A 26,155-nucleotide genomic window follows, 5' to 3' on the forward strand; every position below is an offset into this window, starting at 1 on the left:
TGCAGAAGTTGCCTATGCTTTGCTTCAGAGAATTAACGAAAGTCATTTTGCATGTTTATCTACAGAGGAATTTCACCTGAAATACATCCAGGATTTCCTAAGGGGCTACAGGTCTTCACCATTTCCCAAATGCTGATTCTCTTAGAAAATCTTTGAAAAGATTGAAGATCATGTCTAAATAAGCCAATGTAAACAGGTTGAGCTGTGATGATCCATAAATTCATTCTGTGTGTAATTTTGTCTTATGTCCTATGTAGCTTAGTATCTATGCTTTGTATATGTTTTCTTTATTGATTACAAAGAATATTATTTTTTTTTGCCTTTTGGATGCAATAATTTTCTCAGATGCAAATTTGGCCTTTCATTATATTTGACAAGCGTGTAGCTCTTCAATTTAGCCTAATTTTTGTAGCTTATTTATATGTTATAGTCTGAACATACTTACTTAAAGGAAGATGTGATATTATTACTTTAAACCACCATATGATCATAATAATTTCACCCACTTGCTTTAAAATGAATCAAAATATATTAAAATGGAATCACACTTTATGCAAAATTTCAAAGCATGTCTTTTTCTTCCTCTCTTAGAATCCCACTTTTTGTTGTTTTGGCTTGTTTTCTTACATGAGTCTCTGATTGATGACTATGACCTTGTTCATCAGATTTTTCCTTTTCTTTCACTGAATTAATTTAATTATGATAGTAATCAGTAGTCTCAATTTTCATGGTTCCTTTTTTCTTAAGTATGTATACATGTTTTCCTAGATATTCCCATTTTTTTTCTATAAAACATCTGTTTGAAAAAAAGCAGATAGCATTTTGTGAAAATTTAGGTACGTTGCCTTTTTCATGTCATTTTAAGGAGAATACTTTCGAATGTAATAAAAATCTTTATGATCCCTGTCACTTACAAAAGATGATTAAAATGTAGGTGAGCAGAGATAAATAAATGAGGTGAATATAAATTAACATTATGAATTATATACAGTAGCCTAAAGTATTAAGCTAATTGTAGAGTCTATTTTTGAGAAAGGAAGGCTACCAATTCACAATATGCATTTTTTTTTTTTATGAAATGGGAAAGCAAATTTGTGTGTGGCTTTTATTCTGTGGTGTTATGGATATTCTAGTGTTTAATTTGGCTTTATTTTGCTTTATATTAATCTAAAGTAAATAAGTGTAGTATAAAGAAAATAGAGAAAAATATGTTATGCTTCTTCACACTGTTCATCTTCCATTTGAACATTCCATTGGAATGACAAATAATGGTCTACATTGGGCCATTTTTTATCAAACTCCTGTTATAACCTTGAAATATTTGCATATGTTTGAGTTTCAAATTCTCTTAAATGGCTACCTCTTCCACTATACCACACCTTCCCTTCAATCTTTGTTTTGCATTAGATGTAGTTTCACTATTTTGATTTTCAGTTTTGAATCATTTGTGGTTATGATCATATTTATTTCATTTATATCAACTCTGTGGGCTTAGCAGTACTCAGACATATAGTATACATGTTCTTATGTTGCATAAAATTATTGTTATTATTATTAATGATAGTAGGTATTTTTGAATGCTTATTATATACCAAGTTGGATTCATTCATCACAGCAACCCTTTTATTTTTTATTTTATTTTTAAGATTTTATTTATTTATTTGACAGAGATCACAAGTAGGCAGAGAGGCAGGCAGAGAGAGAGGAGGAAGCAGGCTCACTGCAGAACAGAGAGGCTGATGTGGGTCTTGATCCCAGGACCCTGGGACCATGACCTGAGCCGAAGGCAGAGGCTTTAACCCACTGAGCCACCCAGACACCCCACAGCAACCCTTTTAATTAGGTATTATTCTTTTAATAAAGATGAGCAAATTAGGATTTACAGAGATTTAAAACTTGTGCATAGTCAGTTAGCTAGTAAGTAGTAGAGCTCAGATTTAAACTAAGTCCATCTGACTGTAGAGTTCTGCTCCTTAAACATGCTCTCTCTCTATTTTTTAAAGATTTTATTTATTTGAGAGAGACAGAGTAGCAACAGAGATAGAGCACAAGTGGGGAGGAGAGGGAGAAGCAGGCTCCCCACTGAGCAGGGAACATAATGTAGAACTCAATCCCAGGATCCTAGAACCTGACCTGAGCCAAAGGCAGATGTTTGACTGAGCCACCCAGGTGCCCCTTAAACACTCTCTTATGAAGATCTGTCAGCTTCTTGAGATACTACTAGTGAACAAGCTAAAAAGTTATTGCTTTAGTTGGTTATAAAGTTTAAAAATATTGGGTACTTTAAACATTTAACGTGGTATCAGTAACTGCATGAACTTTCATATATACTCACTGAATTTATTTTGATTTTATTTAAGGACATGGAAAATAGAAAAACTGGCAGAAAACTAAAGATCATCATATGTCATATAATTTTCAAAAAGCATATTCTATAAACTAGACCAGTTTTCTTCATCTTGATCCCTGGCAAGATTAAAAGCAATGTCTACAAGTATCTTAGGAGGAAGCAGTAATCACTCTGACAAAGTATAAATTCACACAGAATAGAGTATGTCAAATACATCTTTTTGTATGTTGTTGTTAGGGTTATAGGCTAGAACTTCAGTTCTCAAACTGTACGGTGAGGCAGCCTAGAGCATCATAGTGCCTTGGATATTTTACAATTTTGAAGGAAGCACAACTATATCTTTTGGACAAAGCACAGATCATAGCTCTTAAACAGTTTGGACCTAACTAATAAATGAAATTGCTAGGTATTTCTGTTGGCCTAGAGGCGGTATGAAAAAATTAGATACCTATAGAGTAGATAAACCTCAGTAGTATATTGTTTGTATTCACAGGATGCTAATTAATATTTTTATGTCATCCAAATAAAAAAATTTTAGAGGTTTGTCATCAAACTAATCTTACTTTTTAAGGTGGGCATAGAAAAAACATTTAAAGGATGCAGTCATCATATTTCATACAGAAGATATAAAGTGGAAAGAAATAGTAAATTGATTAGGTAAGGTAAGATTGATTAGGACACAAAGTAATCTCCGTAGACCATAGCTACTGTGAACTTTGAATTGGATAAAATTTAACAGGAATAAATTTGATGTACTTTCGAGTCTGAAGAATTATCTGCCAAAAAAAATACATAGTTGAAAAAGGTTTATAAATAGCATACATTTTTAAAAAAATGAACTAAATATCCTTTCTTTTCCCATGGCTCAAACTATAGCCCCTAAATGCCTACAATGTCTCATAGAGGCCTCTGTACTCCTTCTTATCTTGGTGCTGCCGCTTTCTGTACTTCTGGGAGTGAAGAGATAAAAGACATTTTTTTTGTCCCATCCTTATTCCTTTGCATCTGCTGCTCCCTCTGCCTAACATACCTTTGCCTCTGCCCACTTTGCCTGGCTAATGCCTATTCATTATTCTGGCCTTGGTTTATGTTAACAGTTATTTATTAGCTCTATAAAATAAAATTGAGGACCTGCTTAAGGAATTCTGGCTTTTAATTTTGCCAGGTAAGTCCAATAAAAAAAAAGTTATCAGCCCTAATTCCATCCTTTGACAAAAGAATGGACTTTCTTTTTTTAAAGTAGGCTCCACACTCAGCATGGAGCCTGCTTGAGCTCATGACCCCTGAGATAGAGACCTGACCTCAGATTAGGAGTTTGGAGGCTGGGGTGCCTGGGTGGCTTAGTTGGTTAAGCGTCTGACTCTTGATTTTGGCTCCAGTCATGATCTCAGTCAGGGTTGTGAGATCAAGCCCTGTGTTGGGATCAGCACTCAAGGAGGAATCTGCAAGATTTTATTTATTTATTTGACAGAGAGAGGTCACAAGTAGGCAGAGGGGCAGGCAGAGAGAGAAGGGGAAGCAGGCTCCCTGCTGAGCAGAGAACCCGATTCAGGGTTCCAGGCTTTTCTGTTGCTTTTCTTTTCATTTATAAGGAGTTTGCAGGAGAGAAGCAGATCTTTGATACATGATTTAAACTTGCTTTTTTTTTTTTTTAAGATTTTATTTATTTATTTGACAGAGAGAGAGAGAGCGAGAGAGGGAACACAAGCAGGGAAAGTGGGAGAGGGAGAAGCAGGCTGTATCCCAGGCCCCTGGGATCACGACCTGAGCTGAAGGCAGACAGTTAACCAACTGAGCCAGCCAGGCACCCCTCACACAGGATTCTTGAGTTGGGTTTTTTTTTTAAAGATTTTATTTATTTGAGAGAAAGAGGAAGAACATGTAGTGGGTGGGTAGAGGAAGAGGAAGAAGCAGACTCCCCACCGAACAGGGAGCCCGACATGGGGCTCAATCTCAAGACCCGAAGATCATGATCTGAGCAGAAGGCAGATGTTTAACCAACTGAGCTACCCAGGTACCCCTCACATAGGATTCTTAACCAAACATTCATACATCTTTTCTCTCCCTTTTGTTTGTGGAAAGGTGAAACCTGAAGGAAAGTCACAAGTGGGTTTTCTGTCTTGTTTTTCTGTTTGCCAAAGTGATACAAGTTAGTTTCAGAAAAAGTATGAAGCATAAGGAGGTATTAAGCAGGAATGGAAATCACTACTCATCTCTACAGAGGCAGTTCCTGTGAAGACTTTGGTCTATTTTCTTTGCATTTTTTTCCTTAGTTAGTGGAGATAAAATCATATGTACAAATTTGTATCTTTTTAAAAAATCTATTTTTATTTAACATTTTTACCATAATATTATCCCATGCTAAATTGTTTTCAAGGGAATTTTGATGTCTCTGTAGGATTCCGGGGTCTGAATTATCATAATTTATGTAACAAATCTCCTAATGTAATTGTAATTTTTTATTTTTTTTGAAAATTTTTTGCCAAATTTTATTTTTTGTTATTTCTGTATAATAAAATCTTAGAAGGGCAACTATTAGATTAAAGAAGTTGGTCAGTTATGTTCTTGGTGAAGATTCTAGAAAGAAGTATTAATATATTAATTAAACTTATTTAACTAAATGTATTTATTAACTAAATAGTACTGAATTTCTGTTTGGGAAAGTTGAACCAATTTATGTTCAGTCTAACAGTATATGATAGTGCCCATTTTATTACATGCTGGCCAGTACCAGTAGCTTCTTAGGAGCTAAAGAAGTTTTTTAAAAAATACAAAATTTGAAATTAAAGTAGTAGAGGAGATGAAGTTTTCTCTATATTCTATACTGGTTACGTAAAAGGGTATTGATAAACTAGGTACTTATAAGAATAGCAATTTATGAGGATGATGATGACAATAATAAAAATGGAGTTAATATTTAGTTGGGCACTTTCTGCCAAGACCAGTTTGAAGTAATTTACATATATAGTCAATTCTCATTTTTTGTGGAGTGTGCGTGTATGAATTTGACTACTTGCTAAAATTTATATGTAACCCCAGAATCAGTACTCCGAGTGCTTTCACAGTCATTCATGGATGTGTACAGAGCAGCAAAAAATTATGGTTGTCCAGTGCACATATTCCAAGCTGAAAAGGCAATACTTTGCTTTCTTGTTTCAGCACTTGTAAACAAATGTAGTTTTCATGGTGTATTTATTACCGAAGTTTGCATTTTTGTGCATCATCTTGGTGATTTCACTGTCTAAAATGGCCCTCAAACAGCATTGAAGTACTGTCGGATGTTTCTAAGTGCAGGAAGGCTGTGATGTACCTCATGGAGAAAATATTTGTGTCAAATAAGCTTTGCTCCAGTGTGAGATAGAGTTTAGTGGCTGAGAGTTCAGGCTGTATACATTAAATAAGGCGTCTTTAAATAGAAACACATATAAAACAATGTTATATATATTAGTCCATTGTGGAAGATGTTGTAACAAGAGGCCAGTAGGAACATAACTGTGTATTTTTTCCTACGGGTGGTAGTTGAGTATTGGCTAATTCATTGTTCATGGTGACCTTACAGAACATAACTACTGTGAATAATGGGAATTGACCATAGTATTAACTCATTTATTTATCACCAATGCCATGGGGCAGGTATTATAATTCTCCCTGTTTTACAGACTAAGAAATTGAGGCACTGCATAAACAAATGATTTGTTGAAGTCCACATAACTGTTAGTAAAACCAGGAGTTGAAATTGGACAGTTTGTTTCCAAAGTTCACTAGCTTAAGTGTTGTGCCATATTGAATTTAGTGTGGATTAAAACAATTTATTAGGAAAATTAAAGAAGCTGGGAGAATTTAGCCACCATTAAAGAAAGCATGCTTAAAGGAGCAAGCCTAAAAAATTTGGATAGCTTTTCATGTAAAAGAGAAATTAGACTTATTTATATTTCCACCATGTAGAAATACTATGACTTGGAGAAGTCGAGGAACTGATTTTAGCCCATTAGGGCTGTTCAATGGCCAGCCTATCGTAGGATTTCATGGATATCCTCAAACTGAAACTATTAATCTAGAGATTTGAATGACCATGTGTCAGGAAATCTAGATGGGAATAGAGGAATGCTTTATTCAGCAAGAAGTTACACTAGTTAATACCTAAGGTCTCCTCCAATTTAAATATTATGATTCTTTTGTCTTGTACTTTTTAGTGGCCATTAGCATTAAAGAACATTTTGTTCACACTGTCATGCAACTGGTTTTATTGTTATTTGTATGTCATTGTCTTTCCTGGTCAGTTCTTTTCCCTAATTCAAACTGAATCAGCAAATTGATATTTATGGTCAACTCACTCTTTCAGATTCTCTTTTCCTTATATTTTTGGATCATCCCCTATTTGCCTGCTCCCCTCCTTATGGCTTTACCTATTTTTCCTCTTCCCTTATTAATAACTCTGGCCAGTCTGACTTCGTGTGTATGTCTCCTAACACAGCGCTTCAATTAGCTTTCTCTTTAAGACTACTTTTAGAGCAGTTTTAGGTTTACAGCAAAACTGAGGGGAAATGTACAGAGATTTCCCATCTATTATCCCTGTCCCCACATTTACATAGCCTTCCCCCTTATGCGCATCTCCCATCAGAGTGGTACATTGTTGCAGCTGATGAACTTAAATTCAGTTAGCTTTTTATTATTAGAGCCTCAGCCATGTAAGGCCATTTTATAAAACTATTGAGTACCTCTTAACACTTGTGTTTTACTTTTCCAAGTCTTTTTCTCTAGTGCATCATTTAATTTGTGTAAAGCTGATAGCAGTTCCATTCCATCAGATCAACATTATGCCAGTTAAACAGAGGAGGAAGCTTAATGAATAAACCCCCTACATTTTTTTCTCATCTCATTAACTCTGTGCCACTCCAGCTCTTTCACCTTAAACCATATTGACTCGTTTTTGTATTTCTCAGATTATTTCTTCTACCTATATTGCCACTTATTTTTGTGTTGTTTTTACCCCTTAATCACTCAAAATCATGCCTCGAAATTTTTAAATATCCCTTACCCATAAAGGATTTGAGCCATGGATGTGAAGTAACCTACCCAGATGTTGGCACTTATTCATGCCTTTGTAATAAGAAAAGGAAAGGGAAGAACTTACTTCTCCCCCGCCCCACCAAAGATGTTAATCTTAGAATAATTCCTTCTATTTAATGCATTTTAATGTCTCTATATTTTACTTCCCAAATTCCTAATTTCTTACTATATAATTCTGGTTTATATAGTGTTTATGTTACCATTACTTTATTATTAATTTACACTACTGTTTTATTGATTTTAAGTGGAATAATTTTGGAACTCAAAAGATGGAGAAGGCAGAATTTTTAATTTGTCTAAAATAGTATGTGCCTATGAGTTCCTAATGTTTAATGAAGAAAATGACCATTGAGTAAATTGACTATTTCTGGTTTCTCTCTGTAAATGTAGCATGGATAGTTTGTGCTAATAGTCTAGCAGTTTTACAGTTTTAGAAAGGAATAAGAGGGGCGCCTGGGTGGCTCAGTGGGTTAAAGCCGCTGCCTTCGGCTCAGGTCATGATCCCAGCGTCCTGGGATCGAGCCCCGCATCGGGCTCTCTGCTCACCGGGGAGCCTGCTTCCTCCCTTCTCTCTCTGCCTGCCTCTCTGCCTACTTGTGATCTGTCTGTCAAATAAATAAATAAAATCTTTAAAAAAAAAAAAAAAGAAAGGAATAAGAATATGAGTATGGGTTCTTATTTTGGTACATATGAAGTAGGAACAAATGTGAGAAATAAAGACAGTATATTTATAGGTTTTTAAGTGTTGTCAGGTGTCATAGAGTCAATTATACTGATTTTGTCCTTTTATTCTTTTAATAAGGTTCATTATTCTCATTTTTATATATATTAAGTCAACCTTGAATTTTTGGAACTCTGTTTATACATGTTTACATCTTCAAAGACAGATACAATATTGGTAAATAGTTGACACTCAATATTTGTTTAATAAATCGGAGGGGAAAAGAAACCATGTTAAGCAAAAATCACTACAGGATTTAAGTTTGTGACCGAAAACAATGATTTATGTAAACCTACTTATTTAAACCAGCTTAGGAAAAGACTTTTCAGTGACTCTAAACCTATAAATCTTATAAATAGATAGAATGGGAGTACTGTATAGATTTAAATGGTATGAAAATCTATAAATCAAAACCATTATACGTATGACCATGTTTTACTAAAATAATTCCATGCAGTTATTGTATTAATATGTCAGTTGGAAGTTTAGATTGACAAACATTGGACGTGGTATCAGGATGGGAAGTGAAACACGTTTTACTTTTATTAAACTTAGAGATGCAGTCAGAATACAAAGCAGAGGGATCAGGATTTTATTTAATTGTAAGTGGTGCTGTAAACTTCCAGGACTCCACAAAAGAACCTTAACCAGTAGACATGCAGCTTCAGTGTCTGAGTGTGTGAGTGTTCTTAAAGATTATAGGCCCTCTTCAGGCCCAGCCTTATATAAAGGGACTATACCTGACTAGGATGCAGCCTTGCCTAGATATATGCAGGGAGATATGTTGCATCCAGACTAGATATTAATCCCATAATTATGTGGTGTGTAATATGACTACTAGAGGATAGAACATGTGCACTACAGAGGCATAACCAAATTCTCATTCATTATTCTTAATCTACTCAAACCACCATGGGTTATGTGAAGTACATTCCTGAATTTGGTAATGTGGAACTAGATTAAGAGTTAACTACCTACATATACCTGACAGTCATAATAAAAGGCTTTTAACCAGCTATAGAGATTACCTAACCCTAGAAGATGCCAGTGATGGAAATCAGGAAGTGTTTAAAACTATTGGAAGACAGAAAAGATATTACTTCTTGTATTATTCAGAACATAACTTAGTTAAGGTCTTTTATTATTTATTATTTATTTTTTTTATTAATTATCTTAGTTATGGTCTTAAAGAAAGGCTGTAGGAAGTTTGTGTGCCTTAGTAGCCAAAATATCAGAGAAGCACAGCCAATCACTTGCTCATCTTTTTAACTACCTCCAAAATTAACTGCAGTTGATACTGTGAATTCTCTGATTATTGGGGCTACGTTTTATTTATTTTTGTATCTTTCAAAATATATAACAGGCATAATATATAAAAGGCAAAATATATATTAGGTACAGTAGAACAGGTACAATATATATTAGATGTTCAGTAAATGTTTATATATATTTTTAAATTAAAACTTAAATTTTTAAAAATTAAAAAAAAATTTTAGAGAGAGGGAGCACATGAAGGGTGGGAGGGGCAGAGGGAGAGGGGGAGAGAGAATCTTAAGCAGGCTCCATGCTCAGTGCGGAGCCCAACTCAGGCCTCACTCTCACAACCCTGAGATCATGACCTGAGCTGAAATCGAGAGTTGATGCTTAACTGACAGAACCAGCCAGTCATCCTTGTATTTTTCATTTGTAGTCTAAGTTCAACATGTTTACATTCTTTTATAATTATGACGAAAGATACAGAAATATAACCTTTACATTTTACTTTTTAATAGTTGTGATACTGAGGGAATTTAGACATTGGTTTTTACTGTATTTTGAAAACTCACACAAACATTTTATTCATTTTTGAATTCGTATTTCATTTTTGAAATTGCTACTATACTGCTTTAATTTTGCCTCAGTGCTGTTTAAAGAAGGTTCTTAGATATATTTGGTACAGAGTTCTGCGATGAGTTTCACTACTTGGACACTATTGAGATTCTTCTATAATTAAATATAGTCCAAAACAATTTTATGTGTTTATAAGTTGAATAGTTTAAGTAAATGTAAGAGAAACCTTCTTGATAAGATTTGGAATAGTAGTATGGATTTTACTTCTATTTAAAATAGTGAAGAGGGGCGCCTTTGTGGCTCATTTGGGCATCTGCCTTCGGCTCAGGTCATGATCCCAGGGTCCTGGGATTGAGCCCCACATTGGGCTCCTTGCTCAGCAGGGAGCCTGCTTCTCCTTCTCCCACTCCCCTTGCTTGTGTTCCCTCTCTCCCTGTCTCTCTCTATCTCTGTCAAGTAAATAAATCTTTAAAAAAAAAAAAAGTGAAGAATGTGATTTAGGTAGTAGATAGTAAACTATATAGCTATTTCATTACAGGGGAAGGTTTTATTTCCCATTCTGCAACAAAGAAAACATTTAGAATAAGGCTAATTTTTAACTTTTTGAAATACTTAATTTTCAGAATTTCTGACTTTGGCTATTTGTCCAAATTACGCAGGCAAAAGGGGCAGCTAGCTGTGGAAAGAGCTAAACAAGTGGAGGAATTCCTACAGCGAAAACGGGAAGCACGGCAAAATAAAGCTCGAGCCGAAGGACATATGGTATGATTTTTTTTTGAGATTTTGAACATATTAATATTCAAAGTGAAGGTCTGGAACAAGGTAGGTATAAATGAATTCTAAATTTTTACAAACATTTACTCTAAACTTTATGAAGTTCTGGTATATCTTAACCATATGTCTTCTGCCATATCCTTTATACCAAGGTGAAATTCTGTGGATGTTTTGGTTAATTAGGAGTAAGGTCATAGCTGTATTCTTCCTTTAAAAAGAGAAGTAGATTTAGCAACCTAGATATTTGTATTAAAACAAATGAGTTCTAAATTGCTAGATTTGTTTTTTCAGACATGCTTTTGGTTTTAAATACTTTAAAGTAGCAAAGAATTTTGAAAGAAAACTGGGAAACAGTTTGATATATATGTATAACTGTATTACCTTCTCAAACGCACATTAGAAGCAAAAATGTATTAAAACCCCCATTATGCCAGCTAACTTAATTAAGTCATGCATCCAAGAAAATATTAACAGTTTTTAGATCATCATTTTAGTAGTTAAAACTTAATAGTTTGACTTGTAGAGGTACACAAAATGCCTTTTGACCTTTTGTCTACAGAGCGATTGATGATTGTTTCTATCAGCTCACCACACTGTGAAGCATCCTACTAACATAGGAAATAGGTCAATTTTATGGTAATGTGTTTTGATTACATTTATAAATGCTGTAAGTTTATAAGTGGTATCTTTGTGAGTTAATGTAATTATTTCAATTCAGGATATTTTTCTTTGAAATAATATCATTGAATGATTGCTTAGATTTTTTTAATGGTTATGCTTTATATTTTAACACCTGAATTTGTTTTTCTAATTTTGGAATTAATCTTTATTTGTATCCTTCCTGTAGATGGTACAAGAGATCCTCCTGTGTTTTCTCTTACCCCATATCTCCAAAGTTAATAGCATTTGGAATTTTAGTTACAGATTTTAATTAAAAATATTTTAAAACAGTTATTAGACTTGTCAGGATTTACATATTTCTTTCCTCATCATTACATTCTATTCTGCCCTCACTTTATTTTTCTTTATGATGGAGAATATTCTCTGGCAATTCTTTTGGACAGAAACTTCCCAAGATATGTTGGGAATCTTCTTTATTTTGTCCTTATGCTTAAATGATAAGTTGTAGTGGTGGTCAGTTGGTGAATATGTTTAGCATTTGTATGACTGAAGAATTATTTTGCTTTTTTTGAGAAACATTTTTGGTGAGTGTAATATTATATGTTGAGATTTTTTTTTCTTTCAGTACAGTAAAGATGTTTTTCCAGTTATCTTTTGGCATGTCTATTTCTGACAAGTTCACTGTCATTCTTATCTTTCTTCTGTATATGTAATATGTCTTTCTTCTCTACTGACTTTTAACGTATCAATGGACACATTTGGTTACAGTGTAGCTTTGTGTAGTTTTCTTCATGTTTATTTTGTTGGAATTCATTGAGTGTCTTGGATCTGTGGATTTATAATTTTCATCAAGTTTGAAAAAATTACATTATTTATTCAAAAATATTTTTTCATTCTCTGTTTTGGATTCTGAGACTCTCAGTACCCATCCACTGGACCATGTGATGCTCTCTCAACAGCTCATTGAAGGTCTGTTCATTTTTTTTCACTCTTTATTATATTTTTCATTTTAAATAGCTTTTATTTCAGTATCTTCAGGTTCATTAATCTTGTCTTCTGCTTTGTCTAATCTATAAATCCCATGTAGACATTGTGGTTTCTTTTAATCTCAGAAAAATTTTTCATCTTAACATTTTTTATTTCTTTAAGTTTATTTGGGTCATTTTTATATTTTCCATGTCTCTTTTTATAATGTTTATGCTTTTCTCTACATTCTTGAATATAATAACTGTTTTAATGACCTTCTGTAATAATTGTGTTATCTTTGTCATTTCTAATTGGTTTTTCTCCTCATTGGCGTCTTTTCCTGCTTCTTCAGATACCTGGTAATTTGCTGGATGCCAGGCATTGTGTGTGTGTGTGTGTGTGTGTGTGTGTGTATAAATATCTTGGATTTTTTCATATTCAAATATGGTGGGGCTTTATTCAGGGATGCAGTTAAGTTACTAGGGAATAGTTTTTTGAGTGTTTCAAGGTTTGCTTCTAAGATCTGCTAGACAGATCCAGAATAGCCTTAAGTCTAGAACTAATTTGGTCCCATTGCTTCAAATACTGCTGCTTCTCCTTTTAAGAGAATTCCTATTAGATGGATAGATTGGAACTTTCATCAAATGTCCTTTTCTCTGTACTTCTGTTTCACCTTTTATCCCTTTCTCATCCTTTTTATCCCTTTCTCTCTTACTACTGTATTTTAGAAATATTCCTAGATCTGGTTTTTAGCTCACTAATATATTCTTAAGTATTGTCTACTCTATAGTTCAGCCCACCTAATGAGTTTTTTCTTTTCATTTAGAAACTTGTGTTTTCATGTCCATGAATTATAATTAGTTTTCCCCTAAATCTCCTTAATCATATTCTCATTTCTCTGATAATACTACAGTTATTACAAAATCTTGTTTTTAGTGTGCTATTATTATTTTCCTCTGTTTTTGAGTTCTCTGTTTCACAGTGTTGGCATTCATCAGATTCTTGGTGTTCTTGACAATATTCATATTTGGGAGTAGCTATTTTTTGCTCATTACCTTTGTTTGGTCTCCTGGTGAGATGGGAGAATGATACTGACCTGTCTCCTGCATAGTTTTCAGTGTGAGTAGAGAATGGATGGGACGTGTATTGATAATCTGCCAGGCATATACCTCGACAGTTTATTTTCTGGGTTAAGGAGACTGTCATTCTTCTTCATTATAACCAGTCATTCAGAGGATTAGCCTGTCTTACCATTATGCACCCCCTATCACTCCTATCTGAAGGTGACTGACTACTTTCTGGCTTGTGGAGATGAGTAATGCAATGGAGGTAACCCTATATTTCAACCACCATTATCTGCTTCTAGACCTTCTCATGTTTTTAGCTTCCAAGAAGTCTGAGAGCATGCTTCATGTTGTTCATACCTTCTGATAGTATTCTTTCTCACATGCTTTTGCTAATAAAGCTTCTCACTTAAAACTGATTTTGTGTACTTTTCTTTATCTCTGGATTCCTTCTGTACTTGGAACTACCAAGACTTTTGCTTGGTTTTGAGTCCTAATATATATTCACTTTAAACAACTTTCTTCTAGGATTTTGCAAGAAGGGAAGCTATAGTGTCATGCTGCCATCTTAGAAACAGAATTTAGTATTTTTATCTTGTTAGCATTAAAAAAAAATCCTTAGAGATGAGCAGTGCATTTTGACTGATTTTTTTTATGACCTTCCAGATTGATTTTGTTAAACTGTATAGAATTTCTTCATTCCCTAGATGACTAAATGTATACATAAAACTTTACTTTAGAAATATGTGAGTAAGAGTGAAGAATTTCTATTTTACTATTTTATATTTGGATATTGCCTCATATATTAAGTTTTTTATATCTGCTAATTTAAAACCAAGGTAGTTAAAAATTTTGGGAGTAGTAGCTTAATTAATTAAATGTTACTTAATTAAAGCTTACTCACATATAGTTTATCTCTAGAGTAATTTATCATCTTAAGATTGAATAAGAATATGTAAACTGGTAATGTGAGGCAGTAAATAGAGGTGAGAGCTAAAGGTAACTGTGGGGAAGGCCTACAGATTTTAAGTTTGAAATTAGAACTTTTTTATGATGAGATAGAAATACTATTTAAAATTTGCCTTTCTGTATTAGTTTTCTATTGCTGTGTAACAAATGACCATAAACTTAGTGGCTTAAAGCAATACAAGTTTATTATAGTTTCTATGTGTCAGCAATTTGACCTGTTTTAACTGGATCCTCTGCTTATGGTCTCATAAAGCTGAAATCATGGTTCAGCCAGCTGTGTCCTTATCTGATGCTCAAGTAGGGCAATATCTTCACTGCTTAGGGTGTTGGTAGGGTTCTTTTTCTTGCTGTAATAGGATTGAGGTCTTCATTGTCTGACCAGCTTTTGACCAGGAGTCAGTCTCAATTCTAAGAGACCACTGTCAGGTCTTTGCCATGTGGCCCCCTTCATGTCTGCAACAGATAATTTGCAACAGATAATTGCAACAGATAATTTCTTGTGCATCAAAACCCTCCCATACGTCAAGTTCCTGACTGCCACTTCTACATCCAGCTGGAAAAAACTCTGATTTTAAAGAGCTCATGTGATATCACATCATACCTGTCAAAATGGGTAGTATCAAATAAGAAATAACAAGTGTTGATGAGGACATGGAGAAGAGACCCCTTGTGCTGTGAGTAGTAATGTAAAGTGGTACAGCTACTGTGGGAAATAGTATGGAAGTTTCTCAGAAAATTAAAAATAGAAATATCAGTGGACTCAGCAAATCCATTTTTGGTTATTTACCCCAAATAAACAAAGGTACTAATTCGAAAATATATATGCACTTCTATGTTTATTGCAGCATTATTTACAAAAACCAAGATATGGAAACAACTTAAGTGTCCATTGATAGATGAATGAATAAAGAAGAGATTTTATGTACACACACACGAACATGCATGCACACAGAGGAATACTACTCAGCCATGAAAAAGAATGAAATCTTAACATACATGACAACATACATAGACCTAGAAAATGTTATGCTAAGTGAAATAAGTCAGGGAAAGACAATAAACTGTATGACTTCATTTATATATGGAATCTAAAAATCAAAGTAAGAAATAGATTCATAAAAACAGAGAATGAATTGGTGGTTGCCAGAGGGGCTAAGGGTGAGAGGATGGACAAAATTGGTGAAGGGGATTAAGTAGTACAAACTTACAGTTACAAAATAAATAAGTGATGGGGATGTAAACTATGGCATAGGATTTATAGTCAGTTATGTTGTAGTAAGTATGTATAGTGACAGATGGTAACTAGACTTAATTGTAGGATCATTTTGTAATGTAAATAGGTGCTGAATCACTCTATTGTACACCTGAAACTAATATTGAATGTCAACTATACTTCAGTTTAAAGAAAAAAGAAATAGCTCACAAATATCTCCTGTCAATGAATAAATATGTAAACAAATGAATAAATGGTTCTTGTGATTGGTCAGACCCAGTGGATAATGTCTCTATTATGTCAGTCATCCCCTTTAACATCACCTAATTGGTAGATAAAATCCATCATATATAAAGTGCTGGGAATTACGTAGCATTTATAAGTCTGGTGGAGCAGTAAGGGTAACAAGAAGCCTTGGAATTTTTAAAATTCTGCATATCACAGCCCCTTTGCCTGTAATTTTAGAGACTATTTCTGGGGACAGTAGACTAGGGTAAGTGAAGGAGCTCCTTTTTAGTACTGTCTTTATCAACATGCTTAAAAGGACAACATTCTACCCAGGTCTTCAAATAAGAACTTTCTTAAAAATTGGTTTTACTAATAGATGCAATTTAAATACAATGAAAGTCGTAACTCTTAAGTGTATATCACAATGAGTATGGACAAAGTAGTCATGTAACCGCTGCCATAATCATGGTATAGCACCATCCCATCATCACTTAAGTTTTTTCATCTCACAATAAGAAAACAAAATTTGTAACTACATATGATGATTCATGTTAACCAAACTTCTTGTGATCATTATTTTTTCATATATATGTATGTCAAGTCATTATGTTGTACAACTTAAATTAGTACAGTGTTATGTGATATTTATATCTCAATAAAACTGGGGGGGGTGGGGTTTGGTGTCCCTTTGCAGTCACTCTGCCACCAACTATCAGAAAACACTGATGTGCTTCCTGTCAGTATAGTTTTGTCTTTTTTTTTTAATTAAAGATTTTAATTTATTTGAGAGAGAGAGTATGAGCAGTGGGGAGGCGCAGGGGGGAAGAGAGATTGAGAGAGAGAGAGAAGCAGACTCACTGCTGAGCGCAGGAAGCCTGACACAAGAGTTGATCCCAGGACCTGGAGATCATGACCTGAGCCAAAGGCAGACACTCAACCGACTGAGTCACCCAGGCACCCCAGTTTTGTCTTTTTAAAAATCTTATGAGTAGGGGGCATCTGGATGGCTCAGTGGGAAGAGCATGTGACTCTTGATCTGGGGATCATGAGTTTGAGTCCCATGTTGGGGGTAGAGATTACTCAAATAAATAAAAATTTTTAGAAAGTAAAGATTTTATATTAATTTATCAATTATACAATATATAGTTTTTTGAGATTGATGTGTATCAGTAGTTTGTTCTTTTTTATTCCATATTAAGTCATATTCCATTGTGTGGATGTATCACAGTTTATTTATTCCTTGGTTGATGGACATTTGTGTAGTTTCTAAAAGAGGGATGCTGTCAGTCCTGCTAGCAATCCTTTTATATCTTTGTGGTCAGTAGCCTCTCTCATTTTCCACAGTGGAAATTTTCTTCAATAATATTCCCCTTATTCTCTATGAAGATAATCATTATTTCATCATTATTTCACACAGAAAATTGGGCTTACAAGTCCCACATTTCCTCACATTTTCTGCCCCTGAACTTGTATATTTATAATGGTTACCAAATCTTTGTTTTCTCTAGTCTCAGAGAAGAATAGAACTTCCTCTATTCAAAAGTAATTTCTTCCATTCCACCCTGTTTGATAGTTATATTACTAATAATTGTTAACATCTCATTTATTGGGTACTTACTATATGTTAGTTGTTCTAAATTCTTATATTCTAATCTCACAACAGCTCTCGGAGGTAGATCCTGTTACATTCCCATTTTATATCCTACGGAGGCATAAAAAATTTAAAGGGTCAAGCTTTACAAGATACTAAATGATAGAATAAGTGTTTAAATTTCTGTAGTCTGGGGGCACTTGGGTGACTCATTTGGTTATCTCTCCCCTCTCCTTTCCCCCTCCCCTCCCACCCTTATCTCCTTCCCTTCTCTCCTCTCTCCCTCCCTCCCTCTTTCTTTCTTTCTCTCTTGATTTTATTTATTGGAGAGGGAGAGAGAGAAAGAGAGAGGCGTATGCATGGAAGGAGCTGCAGAGAGAGAGATAGGCAGACTCCCTACCAAGCAGGGAGTCCAATGCGGGGCTTGATCCCCTGACCCTGATATCATGACCTGAGCCAAAGCCAGACTCGTAACTGACTGAGCCACCAGGTGTCCTAATCTTGGATCTTTCTAATTCATCTTTTACCTGAGCTACCACAGTGATCTTTCCAAAGCAAAACTGAATGCATTGCTCATTTGCTTAAAGTTATTTAGTGGTTCTGTATTGCCCAGAGGGTAAATTAAAACCTTTTTTAGCTTAGCTGAAAGCTTCCAGCCTTTGGCTTTCTTACTGCTCTTGAGTTTCCTTTCTTACTTTCTTCACCTCTTAAATTTCAGCAATACCAAAGAAATTTTTTACCAGAAATCTCATCTCCCTTATCTTCTTGGAGAGATGGTTCATGGTACCTTTCTATTGCCTTGTTGGCCTGGGGACTATTGCGGAGGATGTGGGGGAGGTTCAATGGTAAAGAATAAATTGGTTTCCTGCTGTGAGGGGGAAGATGATTAACTATAGAAATAATTACCATTGTTAATGTACACTGTGTTATAAAGCTTACAAAAAGCTTCCTGATTATTTTGTCCTTCATTTATCTTCATAGGAACTTCAGAGTTTAGACATCGTATTCTCACCATAAGAAAGAGTTTATCAGCTCCAATAATTAGAGAAGCTTAGGGAGGAGAGAGTAGGAGAGGAGTATGGTAGACATCTCAAGAAGTACTTCAGAGTCTACCTAGAAAACACAATCAGAAATCTGTGAAAACACTCATTCATAGTGTTATGTGCTGTCACTCAACCTTGTGTCGTGTACGAAGACTCCTTAGCCCAGTATTGTTGATATTGGAAAAAGATGACCTAAAGTAAGTCTAACTAGAATAGAGATCCACATTTGGAGTAAAGAGTGAAAAAAAGGTTTGGTTAGGATTTTACCTTGAAAAATACAATTTAAAAATTATTTTGTTTTGAGTATTATATGTAAATGAAGAATCACTAAATTCTACTTCTGAAACCAGTATCATACTATATGTTCACTAACTAGAATTTAAAGATTTTATTTTTAATTTGACAGACAGAGATCACAGGTAGGCAGAGACGCAGGCAGAGAGAGAGGAAGGGAAGCAGGCTCGTTGCTGAGCAGAGAGCCCGATGTGGGACTCGATCCCAGGACCCTGGGATCATGACCTGAGCTGAAGGCAGAGGCTTTAACCCACTGAGCCACCCAGGCACCCTCACTAACTAGAATTTAAATAAAAACTTGAAACAAAACAATAAATAGAGAGAGCCTGGAAATACATTGAAGAAGCATGTGAAGAAATACTCCTACATCTGTGTGATGTTTAATTACATGGCTTTTGTTGTTTTATCTATTCCATCTTGAGATATAATAAAAATTTATTTTTCTGTAAAAAATAAAAATTATTTTATCATATATAGTCATCATAATTTTTGTTATATATAAGTCTATGCTAATTTGAAAGTAATTAATTTAGGGAGGATTGTCATTTTTCTGGTAGAATTATATAATGAATACTGTATGTGTTTTATCAAAATCCAAGATACAACTGTAAGGCATATTGTTTTATATATGACGAAAAGAAAAAAAGTGTTGCCAGTTTAACTGGTATAATACTTTTTATGACTTAACTTTTATACTTGCTGAAATAACTTTTAGATTTATCTTTTTTAATTATATCATTCTTGTAAATCCATAAAAAGGAAAATATGAATGAAATAGACTGATAAAGGTATTCATTCCTAAATCTACTTCACACTTATAATTTGACTTTCCAGCCATTATTTATTTATTTATTTATTTAAAGATTTTACTTATTCATTTGTGAGAGAGAGAGAGACAGACCATATTCATTTGTGAGAGAGAGAGAGAGAGACAGACCACAAGCAGGAGGAGCAGCAGGCAGAGGGAGAAGCAAGGCTCCCTGCTGAGCAAGGAGCCCAGTGCAGGACTCCATCCCAGGACCCTGGGATCATGACCTGAGCCGAAGGCAGACACTTAACCAACTGAGCCACCCAGGAGTCCCACCATTTCTTTTTTAAATTAGGGTAATTGATGTTCATGTTTTCTCAAATAATATTATCCTCTGTGGCACCAAGTGCATTGATATTTCAACACTTCTTTCCTCTTTTTTTTAAAATTGTGTTATGTTAGTCACCATAAGATACATCATCAGTTTTTGGTGCAGTGTTCCAAGATTCATTGTTTATGTACAACACCCAGTGCTCCATGAGATTTCAAAACTTCTTAAGAGTACTCCAGTTTTGGGGTGCCTGGGTGGCTCAGTTGGTTAAGCTGGCTGCCTTCAGCTTAGGTCATGATCCCAGGGTCCTGGGATAGAGCTCCAAATGGGCTCCCTGCTCATCAGGGAGCCTGCTTCTCCCTCTCCCTCTGCCTGCTGCTCTCCCTGCTTGTACTCACTGTCTCTCAAGTAAATAAATAAAATCTTTAAGAAAAAAAAAAATCTTAAGAAAAAAAAAAAGAGCACTCCAGTTTTGTCTCTTGCATTTTCTCTCAAGGAGTTAACACCAGTCTGCGTGTTTTAGCATTTTCTTGTTCTTAAAAGGAATCAGTGGAAAGTTTTTAACGACTAGCAGGGGTCATGTTTCCTTTTGAACAAGCCCATAAGTGATTTCTTATGTCAAAACTTTTAAGAGGTTACAGTTGTCCAGTTTTGACACCAAGAAAGATAAACTAACAAAATTTAGATATCACTCAAGTATAACATTTATGTTATAACTGATATCTGGCCAACAGTTGGTGAGATTATAAGAGTATAAGATGACATTGACTATAAGATGTACCCCATTTCAGAGATGTTAAAATGTTAAAAATTATTCACATTAGAATTGATGAAAGATGGTGCAGCCTTCACTCATGATTTTACATATACTTCTATATAATATAAAAGAGAACCATTTTTTAAAAATGGCTGAGACTTTGGCAGTTTTCTAAAGATCATTTCTTAATTTTTTAATAATCAAAATATTTTGAGGAATCAACATTATAATTCTTTGCAGTTTTCTTTTATTCATTTAATTTGTCCTGTCATATGTATAGATGATTTTGCATCTGATTTGAACAATTTTACAATATCACTGTCAACATCTTTATGACATCCTTCATCTTTGGCAAGATTTGCAATTTCTTTTGCCATTCATTTTGTATAACATCCAATAGTCAGGTAGAGATTGACCAACAAAGACCTTGATGTGGGGCGCCTGGGTGGCTCAGTGGGTTAAGCCTCTGCCTTTGGCTCAGCTCATGATCCCGGGGTCCTGGGATCGAGCCCCGCATCGGGCTCTCTGCTCGGCGGGAGGCCTGCTTCCTCCTCTCTTTCTGCCTGCCTCTCTGCCTACTTGTAATCTCTATCAAATAAATAAATAAAATCTTTAAAAAAAAATAAAAGGGAGAATTAAGCCTCTTTAAAAAAAAAGACCTTGATGTGATGAATGTGAATAGAAACTGGTGTTAAGTGGGGACGGAATAATACCTGGGAACTAATTTTATAGTAGTCATTTGGGCTGTGACTCTCTTTACTTCTCAGTTCAACATTATAAGTAGTTAAATCTTTATATAACTGTACCTAGATCATAATACAATAATGAATATTTATAATAACTGACTCTTCAAGAAAAAAATTAAAGTCAGTGATTTAAGGCAGCATTATCTATTGATAAATATTAATAGTCATCACTTGTACAGTTTGAAAATGTAAATACGTTTATCCTGTGGTTTATCCTTATAACCACTCACAGAATCTCCATTTTGCTGATGAAGAGAAGCAGTTTTAAAGAGGTTGTGTCACATGCAGCAATATGTGTTTTCTAATACTTTTACAAATCACATTATAAATAAACCTAAACAGGTAAGATTAGGTTCTGAGTCTTAAAAATTAATACTTTGGAATTGGAAAACTGCTATAAATTATTTGCTCAGTATGTTTTATTAAATGCTTTGGGAAATCATAATGAGTTATAACATTGTTTCTGTGGCAAAATGAAATTGAAGTCCCTGGCTTTAAGCATTTAGAACATAAATAATTTTTAGGTTGAATTGAAATTTTACAGAAAATGTGGATTTCAAAGTAATATATGCTTGCATATGAATTCAAAATTTTCTCTGGGTCACTGGAATTTTCAAAAAATGAAAAATGAAATCTTCAAAAGTCAGGGAAACTAAAAAGGAAGACTCCAGCCCAATAGTTTGCTTTCTTCTAAACAGTATGAATAAAAAGTAAAGTAACTGAGAGTCTAATCCTGACAGTAATTCTTTAGATAGGAATTATTATTCCAAAGTTACAGGTTTTGAAACCAGCTCAGAGTCCTTAGTACTCTGCCTAAGATCACATAGAATGTAGAGACAGGATGTAAGCCCAGATGTGTGACTTTGGAGATTATGCTTTTAGGTGTTTTACTATGCTCTTTGTTCCTTTTTAAATCTCATATTAGTATTTGCTTTAATTTAGGTAAAACTTGTAGACATAATTTTGTAGAGCAGGTATAGACAGACTTTTTCTATAAAGGGGCAAGTAGTAAATATTTCAGACTTTGCAGTCCATATTGTCTCCTATAAAACAAATGTGTGTGGCTGTGTTTTAAAAAAACTGTTTACAAAAACAGGCAGCAATCTAGATGTGACCTGGGTATTACAGTTTGCTAATTTTTGTTAAAAAGTATCATAATAGCAAGTTAGTTATTTAATACTAAATTGTTTATTTAAAAATTTTTTCCAGTTCTCTAAAAAGTATTCTCTTATCCTTCTAAAATAAAATGTTTGGTACAAAGAAATGAATATATGTAATATATGTGTAAATTATGAAGCAAAATAATATACTCAGGAGGTCAGAGCACTGATAAGCTCAGTGTATATACTGCTCTCTAATCTAGGGATTGGCAAATGTTTTTCTGTAAAGGGCCAGATAGTAAATTTTTTAGGCTTTATTAGCCATAAGGTCTCTGTCATAACTGCAAACTGAATTATGGCACAAAACTAAATATAGACATTGTGTAAATGAATGAGTGTGACTGAGTTCCAATAAGACTTTATCTATGAACACTGGACTTTGAATTTCTTATAATTTACATGTGGTCATGAAATATTCTCTTCATTTTTTTTCACCATTTAAAAATGTGAAAAACCATTCTTAGCTTATGGACCATGCAAAAATAGGTGGCAGACTGGAGTTAGCCTGTGATCTGTAGTTTGCAATCCTGTCCTAACCTTTTTTTCTGCCTTCTCCCAGAGGTGACCATTATCCTGAATTTTGAATATATCATTACTGTGGATTTTTTAAAATGCTTTTTTCCACTTATGTATATGCACCTACACAATGTGGTATTCTGTTTTATTTTTGAGCTTATAAAAATGATACTGTATATAGACTGGGACTTGTTTTTTTTCATTCAACATTTTTTTTCTGAAATTCATTCATATAGTTGAATGTAGTTGTACAGTATCCTGTTGTGTGCATATTATCACAATTATTAATTCTCCTGACAATAGGTATTTATTTAGTTGGGTTTGAGTTCTGCTTTGAACATTCTTGTACATGTTTCTTGGTACATATGTGCAAGAATTTTTCTTGGTTATCAGTTTTCCTCTGTTGAGTGACTTAGAAAATCTGCTGAATTATTTCCTTTGAGAAATGTTACTTTCTTATTAACTCATATTGAGTCATTTGGAATTTACTTATACTAATGGAAAAATGCCTTAAAAATGTGCAGTTAAGTGTTACACCTTCCATTCATTCTTTCATTCATTTATGTAATATTACACAAACATTTATTGACTGTAGTATATTGGGTTTTATGCCAGCAAGAGAATGTAAGATAAGCAATAGATAGTTAAACCAGCAAATAATAACAGTGGCTGTTTACTGAAAGCTTAGTGTGCCAGGCATGATGTTAAATATTTTATATACATTATCTCTGTATTAGTTTTCTAGGGATGCTATAACAATACCATAAACCAAGTGGCTTAAACAATAGAAACTTAATATCTCACAGTTCTGGAGGGTAAAAGTCCAAGATCAACATGTCTGTAGGGTAGATTCCTTCTGAGGGCTGCAAGATAGAATCATTCGTGCCTGTCTTCTGGTGGTTGCAATCTTTAGCATTCCTTGACCTTAGAATCATTATCCTGATGTCTGCCTGCATTTCGCATGGTGTTCCCCCTGTATGTGAACCTGCTTCAAATTTCCCCTTTTTATAAGGACATCAGTTGTATTGTATTAGAACCCACTCTAATGATATCCTTTTAACTTGATTAAGAATCTGTTTCCAAATAAGTTCAGATTTTTGGGTACTAGGGGTTAGGACTTCAACATATGGATTTTGGAAGAACACAGTTCGACCCATAATAGTCTCTTTTAGACTTTACAACAGTCCCATGTAGCTGTTGAACCTCAATGATACTGGTCCTGTCATAGTGTATACTGTATTACAAAAACCCTAGCTACTGAAAAGTGGCTTAGGCACAGTTCCAGAATAAAATAGCATAAACCTTCTTTTCCCTGCTCCTACCTTCTAGATAGAATTAAATACTCTGGAAACTAGTTAGCTTACAACTGTGATAGGATTCTGTATCCTGGAAAGAAGATGATGAGCTAACTAGAGACCTCAGAACTTAAGAAGTAGCAATGTGGTTTCCTGGGGTTTCTTTTTATCTCCCATATATTGTGGGCTGGGTGTTGGCCATGCTTGCCTCCCAGATCCACCATAGACAAAAAAAAAAGCTAAAACAAAAACCAAAAGCCTGCTCTCACTCACCACATTACTGGGAAAGAGGAATCTCAGGATTTGCTACAGTAGGATCCTGTTGTAAACTGGGGGCAACAATGAAACCTCAGGCTGCCCCAACCTCATTCCACAACTAGAGCATGGGCAGGTGACTTGGAGGGCAGTTTGACCCATCAGTGGCAAAAAAGCCTTGGACAATCCCAGTTCACTCAACAACTAGGACACTAGCAGGTGATTCGATCTATCCCCAACAGAGTAGCAGCCACAAGGCCTTTGTATCTCTGTGCCCTCCACCTAGAAACATACGAAGACCCAGACAAGTGTCATCTGTCTCCTACTCTCAGGAGATCTTCCAGTACTAGCAGGTGGCTTAGGGAGGCAACTTTCATTATCACAAGATAGCGCCAGGAGAGACTGAGCAGGAGTACCATCAGCACCAGAACAGTGAAGCCTATTAGAATAATATTACAGGGTTCAGAAAAGCAAACTGTCATTGGAACTAAAGCCCACAAAAGTAGGCCAGAACCTAAATGCCAATCCTAAATGGAGCTATTGCCTACTAAAATTGAAGATATTAAGAGTTTTCAAATAATTAAAATATTCAGGACATAATAAAAAAAATCTCTTGTCATACCAAGAACCAGAAAACCGCAACCTGAATGAGTAAGGCCACAGTGCTGCCACTGTTATCAAGATGAATTACATAATGGAATTATCTGACAAAGATTTTAAAGCTGCTTCAAACAAATGCTTTAGCAAGCAATTAAAACTCTTTTGAATTAATAAAAAAGGAAAATCTCAGTGAAGAAATAGAAGTTATAAAAAATAACCAAATGAAAATTATGTAATTGGAAAATATTATAATAACAAAAATATAAAATTCACTGGGTAGATTCAGTGGTAGAGTGGAGATGACAGAAGAAAATTTTTCAGTCTTAGGGATCTGTGGAACAATAAGAAGAGATTTAATATTTGTATCATTGGAGCCCAAAGGATAAGAGAAAGAATGTGGGAGTGAGAAAACTATTTGAAGAAATAATAGCTGAAAACTTTATATATTTGGCAAGGGACATAAACCTACAGATGTAAAGAAGCTGAGCAAATCCCCAACTAAGATAAACAAATCTTCACCAAGCAATTATTATTAAATTTCTGAAAGTAAAAGACAAAACAGTTCTTTATTGAGAGAGAAATGACATATTACCTATAAAGCAGCACCAATTTGAATGACATCAGATCCCTCATCTGAAACCATGGAGTATGGAAGGAAATGACAGGATTTTTCAAGTGCTAAAGGAAAAGAACTGTCAATCCTGAATCCTTTATCTAATTAAACTGTCCTTCAATGGGAAATAAAGACATTCTCACGCAAAGTAAGCTAAAAGAATCTGTTGTTAGCAGAGCAAATAAAATTGCTAAGGACAAAGAGACAAAGACATTATATAATAACAATAGAATCACTCCTGTAAGAAGTTAATACAGTCGTAAGTGGGTATATGCCAAACAATGGAGTTTCAAAATATATAAAGTGGAAACAGAGCTGAAAGGATAAATCAAATCCACAAGTATAGTTTGGGACTTCAGTACCCTACTTCTCAGTGATTGATAGAACTGCTAAACAGAAA

The 26,155-nt window shown here is 34.5% G+C and overlaps 1 protein-coding gene across 1 annotated transcript in view; it reads left to right on the forward strand.

The window, feature by feature from the left end:
• The window catches only part of NEK1 (NIMA related kinase 1), a 206,528-nt gene that overhangs the window by 66,236 nt on the left and 114,137 nt on the right, over nucleotides 1–26,155 (forward strand). Inside the window, exon 18 of the mRNA XM_080796317.1 lies at nucleotides 10,473–10,733. Coding sequence (XP_080652443.1) covers nucleotides 10,473–10,733 — 261 coding nt within the window. The remainder of the gene's footprint in view (nucleotides 1–10,472; nucleotides 10,734–26,155) is intronic.

Source organism: Martes martes (genome assembly GCF_963455335.1).
Source record: "Martes martes genome assembly, chromosome: 2".
NCBI lineage: Eukaryota > Metazoa > Chordata > Mammalia > Carnivora > Mustelidae > Martes > Martes martes.